At 37.6% G+C, this 14794-nt stretch overlaps 1 protein-coding gene across 5 annotated transcripts in view; it reads right to left on the reverse strand.

Annotated features, from left to right (window-relative positions):
- gtf2i (general transcription factor IIi) overlaps window positions 1-14794 on the reverse strand; it is a 60246-nt gene that overhangs the window by 20716 nt on the left and 24736 nt on the right. For 4 of the 5 annotated variants that reach the window (XM_031896977.1, XM_031896976.1, XM_031896975.1 and 1 more), the window contains 9 exons: window positions 11962-12027; window positions 11516-11699; window positions 9389-9444; window positions 8178-8249; window positions 5513-5696; window positions 5049-5107; window positions 4860-4931; window positions 2642-2825; window positions 334-392 (listed from right to left, as the gene is read on the reverse strand). In XM_031896977.1, coding sequence (XP_031752837.1) covers window positions 334-392; window positions 2642-2825; window positions 4860-4931; window positions 5049-5107; window positions 5513-5696; window positions 8178-8249; window positions 9389-9444; window positions 11516-11699; window positions 11962-12027 — 936 coding nt within the window. The remainder of the gene's footprint in view (window positions 1-333; window positions 393-2641; window positions 2826-4859; window positions 4932-5048; window positions 5108-5512; window positions 5697-8177; window positions 8250-9388; window positions 9445-11515; window positions 11700-11961; window positions 12028-14794) is intronic. The other variant, XM_031896979.1, reaches the window with a different exon arrangement.

A 14794-nucleotide genomic window follows, 5' to 3' on the forward strand; every position in this document is an offset into this window, starting at 1 on the left:
GTAAGCCATCAAAGCAGCCAGACAGGTGGGGGGCCACACAGAGGGGGGTCGCAGGCCGCATGCGGCCCGCGGGCCGCCAGTTGGACAGCACTGCTTTAGATAATTCTGAGATATTACAAGCCTATAACTATATAGTGCTATTCCAAACACATTGTTACTTTTCATCAATCCCAAGTTACCAAGGAAATACGTCAATTATAAAATAATATCAGTAATCTTACAGACATACAAATATGCTCTCAGGTGATTATAACAATCCCTTCACTTTGTTCTGATATCATCCCATCTAAAACAAATAATGCTATTTACACTGAATAATGAAATAATTCATACCATCAATATTTATTTTGTTGACCAATTCAGAAGGAATGTGTGTTGCAACCAGCTGAGGTCTACAAGGTAAACAGAACAAATGTTATATATCTGCAATTAAGTATTATCCTATTTCTGAAATAAATTTACAATTTGTAACTATCCTATAAATTTAAATGTCATAAATATCCTAAATCCAGTGAATGGTTTCCTGGGCTGAACTGAGGAAAATGAAAACAAATTACTTTTGCTTTAATTCTGCTTTCTCCTTTTGTTTAGTAAAGTGATCAGTAAAATTATCTTTGTACCACCTTTCAGTTTGTTAAAGCATAATAGTATTATCCATATAATATTTTAAAACAGATGTTTAAATTTGCCAGACACTCAGCTATGGAATTGCGTGAGCTAATTTCTTATAAGGGCTCTGGTACACGGGGAGATTAGTCGCCCGCGGCAAAACTCCCTGCTCGCGGGCGACTAATCTCCCCGAGTTGCCTTCCCTCTGCCATCCCACCGGCGAACATGTAAGTCGCCGGCGGGATGGCAGACGCGGCGGCGCGATTTCGCGCAAATCGCCGAAAAAGACTCGCAAGTCTTTTTCGGCGATTTCCCGAAATCGCGCCGCCGCGTCTGCCATCCCGCCGGCGACTTACATGTTCGCCGGTTGGATGGCAGAGGGAAGGCAACTCGGGGAGATTAGTCGCCCGCGAGCAGGGAGTTTTGCCGCGGGCGACTAATCTCCCCGTGTACCAGAGCCCTAACTGGTAAAACAGCTCTGCTAAACAGAAGATCATTTTAGGACAGAGAACAGAGGAACTGTAAGTGAAAAATAAATGTAAAACAAGATTATTACAAGGAAAGAAGTAAAGGTGGAGACTACAAAAATGGAGATATAGAGCAAATAGATGATCATTATAAGTATTCAAAAAAAAATATGGCAAATGTCAGAATTTGATCCTTTGTATAGAAGAGCTTATGTTTGTTACTTTCATTGTCCTTAAGTTGACAATACACAGGCTGATAAGAGCTGGCAACTCTGTCCCTCCAGACCAAGACAAGATCAAATTTTCTGTGTATGGATGAGGCTGACGAGCCTGTCAGACTGAAAATCAGTTCTCATCTGACGGGTCTCAACAGGCCCCCACTGTATGCTAGATCAATTTGGCCCAGCACATGGGTGGCCAGATACACTTGTACCCTCACCACAGGATCATATCTAGCTGTGTTCACTTCACGGCAGCTCCCACCATCACAAGGATGGTTGGTGCAGGCATGTGCTATTAGCCATTAAGAGCAGTTGTAGCAGCATTGAAATGTGAAACTCCAACCAGTTCAAATAATCCTTCAGGAAAGGACCTTCAATGTAATTCAGTAGTTTGGCCTGAGGGCCAAATAATCATATCAATTCAATATCGCCTGCCTTAAGTTGGGAATAATGGTGAAAGGTCCTCTCGTATGGTGACCTCACTAAATGAGCAAATCATGGGCATAATAGGACATGGTCAGGCATGGAAATTACCTGCCTGTGGAACATGCAACATTTGTCAGGCATAGTTCTCTAGCAGAGCACAGTAATTAAAACATATAAGATCAAACATCACAGCTTCTGAAAGCAAAGTATGGCAAAAGCTTTCCAGTGGAAATACAGACATTAACAGGTGCAAAATTCTTTAAAAATATCGAATCTGAGTAGTGTCTTCTTGTCAGTAATTTCATTTGCTGTAGGCACAGCATAGGTGACAGGTAATTTTGGGAGTATTGGCCACTACTGTTCTCCACTGGAGCACAGAAGATGCCAATACACAGCATGAGCCATAGTCCTAAGGGCTCTCGCGAGGCAACTTCAGCGATTTGCCGAAATCGCCCGAGCAGTGCGTGCCATCCCACCAGCGACTTACATTTTCGCCGGTGGGATGGTAGTTCGGGGAGATTAGTCGCCCGTGACAAGGGAGATTTGTCGCGGGCGACTAATCTCCCCGTGTGCCAGAGCCCTAATATGTACTGCCCTCTCCTACTATTTATGGGACAAGAGGAGGATGATAGAATCTGTTTTCCCTATCAGTGCAAATAGTGATAATGAACTCGGTATGTGCTGCTGCCTATTCCTTGAATGGTGCATCCCAGACATTATAAAGTAACAGTATAATTAATTGGGAGATGAATTGAACTAAATCACACATTGTGAAAAACAAAAACTATAGATATTTAGTTAAACTATTTAAAAACTAGGAAATAATCTTAACAAATGACCCATGAGCTCAAGATTAAAACAGGTGTATTAAAAAAAATATGAATATATGCTTTGTTTTGCTTTAAACTATATACGTACTTCTTAACTATAAATTTAATTTTCGCACTTCCTCGAACAATTCTCTCTAGCCGAGGTATCCCAAACCATGTGGGGCTCCGGAAGGGAATTCCTTCAGGCAATCCTTCGACATACAGGAACTCTGGGTTAGACTCAAATACTGGATAAGGGACTTTTACTGCTTCAGGAAGTCCCAGTGCTTGTGCTAAAAGAGAGATTGTACTTGTTAAATAAAGTAGTGGTAAACTACAGTGTGTAGAAAACTTTGTACTTGACAGTTTATTTTTTTACAGGCTGGAGATCGTATTGCTACTTTTACACTTATAAAATAGATGCAATAAAGGGTTTTTACTGCATCTCCTCAGATGATGTGGCAAAATAAGCATCATAATAAAAAGGATAAGCTTGTTGTCCCCTCTTTGACCTATGCAACACATAGAAATAAGCTCAATATTGCTGAGTGAAAGACTTACATGCCTAGCACTTAGACAGGAGATCATCTGAAAAATATGGCAGTCATGGTTAAGGTACATTGCTCCTGCAGATGGGACAAATGACCTTCTCTCAAGCTGACTTACTGCTATTAAAAAAATACATTTAATAGCCATAAAACATAGAATTAAACCACTCTTTGAATCACTGAGGCAGTCAGGGCCATAATTCCATTAAAGTATCATCAGTTTTAAATCCTTGTTGCAATACAGATAAAGCATCTATTACTCATAATGCTCAGGACCTGGGGTTTTCCACATAAGAAATCTTTCTGTAATTTGGATCACCATACCTTAAGTCTGCTAAAAATCTTTTAAAACATAGAAGAAACCCAGCTTAGTTACCATCAAGTACAAAGTATTTTTATTCTTCCAGAGAAGAATAAAAAATTAGAATTATTTGCTTAAAATGGGCTCAATTGCAGATGGCCTTCTATTAAAGGGTATGTTCATCTTTAAAACACTTTCATTAAATAAACATATTTTCCCTTTTAAATAATACATGCAATTTGTTGGTCATCTTCCCACATTTGCGTATTATTGATCCGACTGGCTGGTATGATTCAGCCAACTGGATCATGGATATGCAAATCAGGGCATGTAGTTAGGTAAATATATTGTAAACGGTGCATTTTTGTTAATGAAAGCAAATTGACAACATTAAATGGAAAAATGTTTTTTTCCTGAAAGTGTAATAAAGGTGAACATCCCCTTTAAATATGTAGCTTTCTGGATAATGTGTTTCAAGAATCTTTTAAGTATATGTTTTTGTCTGTACCCCAAGTGTCTTGGTTGTAATTAATTTGTGCCTGTTGTTGTCATTACCAGTATACATGACCATGTAGGTGGTTGCGAACTAAGTTCTTGATGTTGCCAAGTTAATTCAGTGGATGGTGTGACCCTAAAAGCTGGCCACAAATTTTAGTATGTGTTTGTTTGGCGGGTCACCAAATGACCGTATCTCCACACCATCTGGCCACTGACACACTTGTCGTGGCATCATCAGATGATTTTTCAAACCTGTCCCACAAATATGTGGCAAGTTTTCGGCCAGGTATTGTCAGGGAGGCCATTCCGAGGAACCTTAACACAGGTTAACATGCTGTCATCGTGGACTGAATAGAAAGAGTTGGCAGCTTTTATTAGCCCTTCTCTGGACACTTTTATTCCTGCTTTGAAGTCTCTGACTGATTGTTCTTGTGTGCATTAGAATTCCCCCTCATCAATCTTCCTTACATGCTTACAGACAATTACAGCAATACATTTTTTACTAAAGGCACACTGCAATGGGGCAGAAATTACTGGCAATGTTGCCCTGCCTTTGGAAGCGTTCAGCCTTGCAAGTGCTATGTAAGTGTAGGAACGCCAGCCTGAATTGTTTACTACTGGTCATACATGCATCCACATGAAACAAAATGCACACAGGTTATCAAGGAAGTATTTTTTTTATAAAAATTCCTTTTATTTAATATGCATACAGTTTTAAAACTAGTTACATTCAGCACACAATGGATCTGATTTATTGTAAAAATACATGTTTAGGAATGCATGGGGCCTGGGGTTATATGGACAAGGGGTCTTTCCATTATTTGGAACTCCATGCCTTAAATGCCTTAAAGCTACTATCAAATACATGAAAAATGACACTGATTTAGTCATGATCAATTATAGGATATTTTACTACTACTATTACATAGAAAAAGCCTAGTGGCATGTGTGACTGGAGCTGACTCCAGGGTAAAACTTACCAAATTTTGTATTGAAGATCTCCTCTACCTGCTTTCTTAATTTAGTAATCCTCACATTCCAGTCTTCTTTCACTAAAGGCAAAATACATTAAATTCTCTTAACCAGTTTTCAGTTTCTTTTTACAGATAACCATGTAGCTACATTCTGCCACCAAAATAACACATTTCTGGATTTGTTAACAAACATACCTCCTGAATTTGTTCTGTTTTGCATTGATTCAGCTACAGACTGAGTCAGCAATTCTGGTCTGTGTTAGGGAAAAACAAGACAGTGACTATGTACTGCATAAAGGCTGCACAAATACCTGAACTATCAGTGTTTTACTAAAACTAAAACAACATTTGGTTCAGGTGAAACACAATCTATTTCACCCAGCTAAATATTTTAAGTAAATATTTTGCTTAGAAAACCAGTTATTTACCACAGCTTTCTGAACTGTAGAGAGGCATTTATTCATGTGTGCTAGACTGTGATTCATTGGGACTGCATGGCAGTGCCAATAACAATGCCAAGCCATGTATCTCATGTATTCATATTACGTTAAGGTATGGGATAGCTTGTAGATATACATCTGCATTTACTAGCATTTCAAGCAGGCGAAACTTTAATGTTTACTTTTGCATCTCCAAAATATATTGGTCAACAGACTTACTTTTTAATCACAAATTTGATCCTGTTGCCAACCTGAATTATCTTTTCCAGTCTTGGAATTCCATACCAGGAAGGGCTACGGAATGGAATATTATCAGGCAACCCTTCCACATACATTTCAGCAGGGTTTGCTTCAAATTTCTGGTATGGCACAGACATAGCCTCTGTTTTGCCTAAGGCCTCAGCTGGGATAAAAATAAATAAAAAAACATATATCCATGGGATAGTACTGATGATTAAATAGCAACATTTTCAAGGTTAATACAAACAAGCATTCTATTTCCAGTTTATAGGATACACATTATCCAGAAAGCTCCAAATTACAGAAAGGCCATCTCCCATTTTAAAGGAAACCTATACCCTGAACAATGTAGGTCTCTATAAACATAGATCACATAAAACAGTTCATATGTAAAACCCGGCTTCATCTAGTGATTGTCATAAATATATGAATGTGCCAAATGGTCACACTCAGGATTCCAGACTGTTGCTGATTTACTAAACTCTTTTACTAAAGAGGTCAAAACATACAAAGAACTTAAGCAAAAATCTAACCAGGATGCCCTAAAACTCTATATATATCTTCAACTGAGACATTTTGACAAACCCTACAGCGATAAGGCTAAACTGAATACTCTCACCCTATTTGAGTCAATCGCTAAGAAGGGCCTCCCACAGAAGGGTTTAATTTCTAAAATTTATCAGATCCTTACTGAACCTAAGGCTCATATATGAATAAATGGGATTCCTACCTCCCCCAACCCCTACTGGAGGAAGACTGGTCTCTCATTTGGGGAAATGCTAAAAAAATGATAATCTGCTCAAGACAGAGCATATTTACAAGATCCTTATGCTCTGGTACCATACCTCAGCTAAATTACATACTCTGTTCCCCGATCACTCCCCATCATGCTGGAGGAATTGTGGGAATATCGGCACTCTCCCGCATATTTTCTGGTTCTGCCCAATGATATTCCCATTATGGTCAGAAATCTCAGGACTACTGAGCAAGCTATTACGAAACTCTGTACCACTTGATATAACAACCATTTTGCTAGGCAAACCTTTCCCAAAAACTAACAAATCGTACCAAGCATTAATTAATCATGTTTTAACAGCCACCCGAATTTCGATAGATGCATGCTGGAAAACTTCAGCCATCCCCACAGAGAGCAACGAGTGGAGTCAAATAAGGCATTTGAAGCCGGAATCGCTAGATTAACCAATAGAATCCCCCACTTCCTTAAAACTTGTACACCCTGGAAACTGTTCGCCAACGAAGGCTGAAATTCCATTACAATCGACATTGTTAAAACTCAATAAAAATATAAGTTACAAAATAAAAATGCCTTTTTAAGTACTGAGGGCCACCCCCTGGGACCATATGAATCACAGGGCACACAAACAAACGAAGGGCACATACACATGTTAGGTCACATCAGCCTATTGATGAACAAAGTTCTGTCTTTTACTCCCTTTTCTTCATGTTACAGTTAGAGCTGCATTATTTCTAGCCAGGTGATCTCTAAGGGAGCACACAGCCCATCAAAAATGTTAGCTCATGGTTAAAGATGTAAAAAAAAAAGGGCAATATTTACCAATATATATTCTAGTTTGGATCAGGTCACTTAATATGAAATAAACTGCTGGTTCAGTATTCATTCTGGGATATAATTTTCCTTTAATAAAATATCATAATATTTAAAAATGATTTCCTTTTTCTTTATACTAATAAAACGGTACCTTGTACTTCATTCTAACAAAACTGCTGACGTCATATCAGTGGTTGATTTAAAGATGAAATGATTTTCAGCATACTTAAGGAATGGAGATCCAAATTACAGAAAGATCCCTTATCTGGAAAACCCCATGTCCCAAGTTTTCCAGATAATAGATCCTATCCCTGTACTATCATTCCATAATACCCCTTTTTCAATTATACCTATTTTGGTTTCATGCATGTTCTATTAGTGCTATTGACAAAGTTATGCAATATTAGCACCATTACATATTTTAAAACTACAGCAGGGTTTTTCATGTAATTTGCTGATCTTTCTTTACTTGAATAAAGGTTACTAAAACATATACCAGTATGTCAGTCTGAGCATGGACATGAGCTGAAAATCTGGCATTAGGTGTTCTCTACCACTCCACAACTAGGTGATAAGTATTTTTCATGCAGCAATTCTCACTACCAACAATAACATGGAATTTTGGGCATTTTGTAACCACAACAGTGACAGGACAACAGCACCCAAGGCAAGCCACCTGCAATTGCAGAACCCCCATCAGCCCCTTATGCTTGTATCTGCTGATGTTCAAGGACCCTTAACTAGGGGGTAGGCAGACAGAAGAGAGACATGCCTTTTCGACACAAAAAAATGCCCTGTGAGGCATTGCCCGAAGAACACAGTGTATTGAGCATTAAGCCCACAGGAAATCCTACTGCAATTTTGAAATACTATCCATAGAGGCAGCTTCCTAAGCACCGTACAGGAAGCTTCTGTTTTTATCATGAATATAACAGGCATTTTAGACGTTTTCTATAAGTGGCTATAAACATTTAAAATTTAATTTTTAAGATGATCTAATGCGAAAAATCAGAGAAACAAGGCTTAATAAAATGAAATTCAAGACAGAAATTTATTTTTGAAACAAATACTTACCAAATTTTTTACTGAACAACTGATCAACGATTTTTCTTAATTTCGTTATTCTAGCATACCATTCTTCTTTCACTAGTAAAAATAAGCATACATAAAATATATGAAGATACAGAAAGTAGTTCAGGAAATCTCCCCTTTAGTAGCTTCAGGGTTCCCTCAGTGCCCTGTGTCAATTGTTACGAGAAAAAAATAGGGCATGCATGTCACTGACACGCCAAACACAGAATAACAAACTGAAATGATGCCACGCAGACTTTGAAAATATTCACAGCAACTGTGTTTCATTTGTGCTGAAGCACATGTGCATTTGTAGCAATTCTGGCTGGGAGCAACTGTGGTAGGTACAGTGCAACTGTACCCATGGGACTGCTATGATGCCAATTGTGAGAAAAAACCATGGTGACTGCACTTGAAATTACACTTTGCTCACTGCACTTGCTGACATAAATGTGCCCTTTATTGTTATAGGGCTGCTGAACCTCAGGGTTGGTACAGTAAATTCAGTATATAAAATACAGCTTTTCTTGCCATATTTCTTTTCAAGCTTCAGACCCCATGAAGTGTTTTCTCTATTACTGCCCTAGGGTATCTACCAGCAGTGGATACCAACTGTGCAATGCACACAGAGTGGTAACAAGCAAACCTTGGTGCTAAAAGCTAGCATGTATGCGTTGGTGACTAGGTTCCACTTGTCATCCCAAATGCATTCAACTGCGCACTTGTCATTCACTAATATGGCAAGCGGTAAGGAGCAGTGACTAGTGGAGTCAGATGCTCAAACTTTCAGTGGGGAGAGGTCCTCATTGCTATGTATGGGAGCAAATTTTCAAAATTTCGCTATGGTGGGGCGGCATGGGGGCATAAGTTTATGCTGGCTTAGGCCTGGGCCTTTGTGGCCTCGCCACAAATCCGGGTCTGAGTGAAGGGGGTTGTTTTGTCTGCCACAATTCTCCATCTTAACGCAGTGGCAGACAAAATTCCCTTATGTGCGAGGGGCCTGCGGCTGTCCAACATGCCAAATAGTATGCTTATGAAACCTACTTTAGACGGTAGTTATAAAAGATCACTGTTTTCAATCTGATCACCCTTTTTTATTCTCCCTCATTTTATTCATTTAAACCATACACATAGAATGTGGACTAGATTTTTATGACTATTTAAAAAAGAAGAATTTATATATAGTTGAAAGAATCAGAAAGGATATAAACTACCTCCTGTGTTGGGCTTTTCAAGCGGCATAACATCTCTTGCATTTAGCAAATCATGCCTAGAAATAGAAAACATTAAGTTAAAAAAGAGATGTCATTTTTTTTTAGGTTTATTACCATATAAGGAGGCATTATTCAGATTTTTTTTTCATGTGACTTAAGTCAAATGTAAAACTTCCTTACTGCTAGCTTTAGCACTCAAAGATACAGAAATGACAAATTGTGCGAGAGGCTTAAAAAATATTTAGCATTCTCAGATGACGTTTTTTAATAACTTTCCCACCACAATAGCTTATAGCTTGAAAGTAAGAACCACTTAGATCTACCTTGCTGAACTAATACTGCCAAGACACTCAGTGATATTGCCCTGTGTTTGACTGCAGTGCCTCCCTAGACAGTAGGCAGACAGCTTACAGTCTTCCTGTGCTATAATGGGCTTTCAAGCTGCTAAGCTTTATTACTCCTTTACCAACCCGAGACCTTTCTTTTACATATTAAAGGGCATGTCAACCCCAAAAATATTTTTTGCTGCCTATGACAACATAATTCTAAGCAACTTTCCAACATCAATTTATTAAAAATGATTAGTGCTTTAAAAGTTATTTGTAAATGTAATTGCTATAGAAAGCAGCATTTGCTGAACATCGTTTTAAAACAATGTTGCAAGCGCCAGGCTCCTCCAGCAAGGCATGTCTGTAAAATCTGCTGGCTTTTGTTACATTATTTCGAACCCCAGAGCCACCAGGGCAGAGAATAGAAAGGACAGGCAGACACTGCTTTTAACAGCAGTTACATATCAAAATAACTCAAAAACGATTACAAATATGTAAGAAAGTTGCTAAGTTTTCTTTTATTAGGCAAAACATTATTTTTTGGGGTTGATGTCCTTTAAACAGTGCATTTACATTTATATAACAGGTCATTGGCAACATTATAATAATTAATGAACATATTAAATGTAATCTGCTAAAACAAAACAAACCCTCTGTTATGTTATGCCCATTGCTGAAATCTCTTTATTTTAAAAGTGTTGTCAACTCAAAAATAGAACTTTGCCTAATGAAAGAAATTGCAATTCTAAATTTTGTAAATGTATTTGCCTTAAAAGCAGTGTCAGTCTAACCCTTTTGTCTGTGCCCTAGTGGCTCTGACTTTAAAACAAGATGTCTGCCGATGTCAGATAGGTGTTTCAGAAACCCGAATACAGAGAGTGATCAATTAAATAAAAAAATAAAAAAAAATGATTATAACAAACTCAATACTTTAGATGCGCTTTCTGGGCACTTCATCAGAGGTCACATAGGGGCAGATTTACTAAAACTGAAAAACTATGTGCAGCAAGTCACAGAAAAGTTGCAAAACTGCAATTTTTTTTTTAATTGTTGCACTGAAATCTATACTTTTTCGAACTGTTGCACTAAAAACCTCTAAAGTTTCAAAGCAAAGGATCCTCCAGGGACGGCAAGAGACATCTGCCATTGACTTCTACATGATCTCGACAAGTTTAGTCATTTTTTCTGTGACTTTTAGTGAAAAAAACAAAAAAAAAACAAATTGAAAAAAAATGTTTGACCGTTAGTAAATGGCCTCCTAAAGTGTCACATGACCCTGAGATCTGAAATCCCAGCCTTTTTTTAGGTGGCAAAGCAGCTGAAAGCAGCAAAGATTGTGACCAGGATAAATTAATGCAGAGCACCTTCCCCAGCCTTGTATATTATGCTAACATGCATCCCTTAAAAACTGGACAGGACAGGACTTTTTATTTTATTTTTTAGAGCATAAAACTTAGCTCCCCAAAAGCCTTTTTTAAAGGGTAGTATATTAATGCAACCAATTAAAAGTGCCCCTTCCTAAAATTAGGAACAACAGCAGGTCATCCACTGGGTGGCTATATTGATATCCTGTGATGTCTATCATAACATAAGAGCCACACCTTTATATTTTATACTGACTTGCATTCTTTACTTTTAAAGGAACATGACAGAGTTTGCTTAAGGATCAAGTTGGTGCTGTGAGCTGAGCTCCCTAAATTATATTGATGTCCCTTGTGAAAAACTGATACAGTGGCTCATTCTAGGGAATCTGTGAATAAAGAATTACATTCTCAGTGATTAATAAATGTTTTCTCACTTTTTAATGACAAATCGTATCCTTTCCCTTGCTAGCAATATCCTTTCGAGGCGTGGAATTCCATAGGTTGAAGGCCTTCTGAATGGAATTCCTTCTGGTAAACCTTCAACATACAGATCTTCAGTATTGGACTGAAAAAGGTGATATGGGATTGCGACAGGACCAGTCACATTAATAGCTTGAGCTTCAAAATAAAATAAGAAAAGCGTTTGTATATTGCATGTTATGTAATCCATATGAACAGAACTTTATACAGTATGTTAAATACATGAGAAACGGTAAAGATAATCAAGAGAAGACAAAAGGAAGACATGTAACAACTAATTTGCTATTCAATATTTTCATGTATAAGTTTGTAGGTGATTGCCAAAATAGGCCAGCAGCACCTGTTTCCTTTAAATGATAGAGGTATCATACATTTTAGAGAAACATAACTTCAATCTTACCATATTTTTTCTCAAATAATTCTTCCACTTGCTTTCTTAACTCTGTAATTCTAGCATTCCACTTTTCTGAAAACAATAAGTTGGACATAGATTGGTAAAATAGACAAGATATGGCAAACGAGACAGGCATAATGGGACTGAGAAAAAAAACTGTGCAAGAAAGCAGAGTGACAGAAAAAAATATATAGAATTATATTATTATAGAATTATATAGAATTGACATGAGTAGTAGAGAACAGAAAAAAATGTTTTAGTTTAAACTCAGCCATTATACTACAGTACATATGCTACATTTTTAAAATTAAAGGCAATGTAAAGGCAAAATTAATAATTGCTAAACAGAAAAATATGCAATTTTGCTGCGGAACAATTTTGCAATATATACTGATTAAAACGCAAGACTGAAGCACTAAAATTTAATTTGTCAGGCGTATCCTGCGCTTGAGCTCTGTATGTGATCCTACTAAAGTTTGCTGGCTGACCAGCTGTGCCTTGCAATTTCCAGCCACCAAAAAGATTGCTGCAGGCATGTCTGGATGTTATGCCAGTCTGTGCAGCACACTTGCCTATAGGCACACATAGTAAGAGGCGCATACTTCCACTATTCTTATTAATTACCAAATTTTTGCATGATGAACAAAATTCAAATGCTGCAGTCTTGAAGTCTTGAACAGTAGATAACTTTTAATCAAAGTATATATAGCAAAACTGTTCCATGTGACATTAAGAATGCTTTTAGCAATTATTAGCAATTATTAATTTTGTCTTTACATCCCCTTTAAAATCAAACCTACACAACATATTGATAATTTAATGGTTAGATAATCCTTCATTTACTTGTAAGAAACTAGTAAATTGACAGGAAAATCAAGTGAAACCATTTTATCTGTTTATTATGTACATGACTGCATTATTTTGTGTTCATTATAGTACCTGCATGAATTGTTTGGCACATCTATTAATTGAGCCTGTACTGTAATATTGAAGACACACAGAGCTACTGGTAGCAGCTACTTGTCATGGCTGCTAAAACAGACAATGCTGATCATTTACTGATAATCGTCTCTACATGTGTTTTACAGAGGCAATTCTCAGTATTGTCTATGGCAGGGTATTTTCTAGCATTCTGTAGCCTTGACAAGTACCTGCTATTAAGTAGCGCCTTGTGTCTTCACCCTTATAATAAATGTATGAACTTTTTATGTTGTGTGGGACCGGTTATCCAGAATGCTTGGGACCTGGGGTTTTCGGGATAGGGGGTCTTTCCATAATTTGGAACTCCATAACTTAAAGGGGTTGTTCACCTTTACAATAACTATTAGTATGATATAGAGAATGTTATTCTAAGACAATTTGCAATTAGTCTTTATTTTGTATTATTTGTGGTTTTTGAATTATTTCACTTTTTGTTCAGCAACCCTCCAGATTGGAATTTCAGCAGCTGATTGGTTGCTAAGGTCCAATTTAGACAGGGATATGAATAGGGGAGGGCCTAAACAGAAAGATAAATAATAAAAAATAACAATAACAATAAAATTGTAGCCTCACAGAGCAATAGTTTTGGGGCTTCTGATCAGTGACCCCTATTTGAAAGCTGGAGAGAGTCAGAAGAAGAAATAATTCAAAAACTAAATAAAAAATGAAGACCAATTAAAAAACTGCTAAGAATAGACCATTCTATAATATACTAAAAGTTAACCTGAAGGTAAACCACCCCTTTAAGTCTAATAGAAAAATCACTTTAACATTAAATAAATCCAATAGGATTGTTTTGCCACCAATACAAATTAATTATATCTTAGTACAAGGTACTATTTTATTATTACAGAGAACAAGAAAATATTTTTTATAAAATTTGAATTCTTTAATTAAAATGCAGTCTATAGGAAATGGCCTTCCCATAATTTGGAGCTTTCTGGATAATGGGTTTCCAGATAACAGATCTCATACCTGTATTAAAGGGCAGATATAACCCTTATTGTTTCCCTCGCCAGAGGTGTGGGCTAATAGAGGCCGCACTCCAGAAAGGGGAAACAATAGTTTTGGGTTTTTGTTTTTTTTTAAAAAAAACTGCCTCTGCCAGCGCTGGAGGCACACACATGCATATAATGATTAAGTGCCGCAAGTAATGCATATAATGAGTACCGTATATACTCGAGTATAAGCCGATCCGAATATAAGCCGAGGTACCTAATTTTACCTAAGAAAACTGGAAAAACGTATCGACTCGAGTATAAGCCTAGGGTGGGAAATGCAGCTGCTATTGCTAAGTTTCAATAATCAAAATAAATACCAATAAAATTACATTAATTGAGGCATCAGTGGGGTATATGTTTTTAAATATTTATTTCAAAGAAAAACAGTAAACTAGCTCTGTAAGTGGAGAAGAGGGTCAACAAAAACAACAGGCACTGGAGGGTCTGGTTGCAGGTGGCTTAATTTGCACACAAAGGAGAGAGGGTGCTAGTCTGGAGGGACCCATGGCACCCGACTCGAGTATAAGCCGATGGTGACTTTTTCAGCACATTTTGGGTGCTGAAAAACTAGGCTTATACTCGAGTATATACAGTAAGTGCCGCTTGTTATGCGCATGTGTGTGATGTAGCAGGGTGATTTACATTTACCGCTCCTATGTCAGGCGTATGCGCATAGTAAGAGAGCGGGGTGATCAGTTATTAAGTGCATGCGTGCCAACCAACAAGGTCGTTCGCACCAGGAGCCCAGCGCAAGTAGGAGGGAGTTTTTTTTTTTTTTTAAACTATTGTTTCCCCCATCTGGAGTACAGGCTCTGGTGGGGGAAACAATATATGGTTGATAGGTTCTCTTTAAACCA

The sequence above is a fragment of the Xenopus tropicalis genome, chromosome 2 (genome assembly GCF_000004195.4).
Source record: "Xenopus tropicalis strain Nigerian chromosome 2, UCB_Xtro_10.0, whole genome shotgun sequence".
Classification (NCBI taxonomy): domain Eukaryota; kingdom Metazoa; phylum Chordata; class Amphibia; order Anura; family Pipidae; genus Xenopus; species Xenopus tropicalis.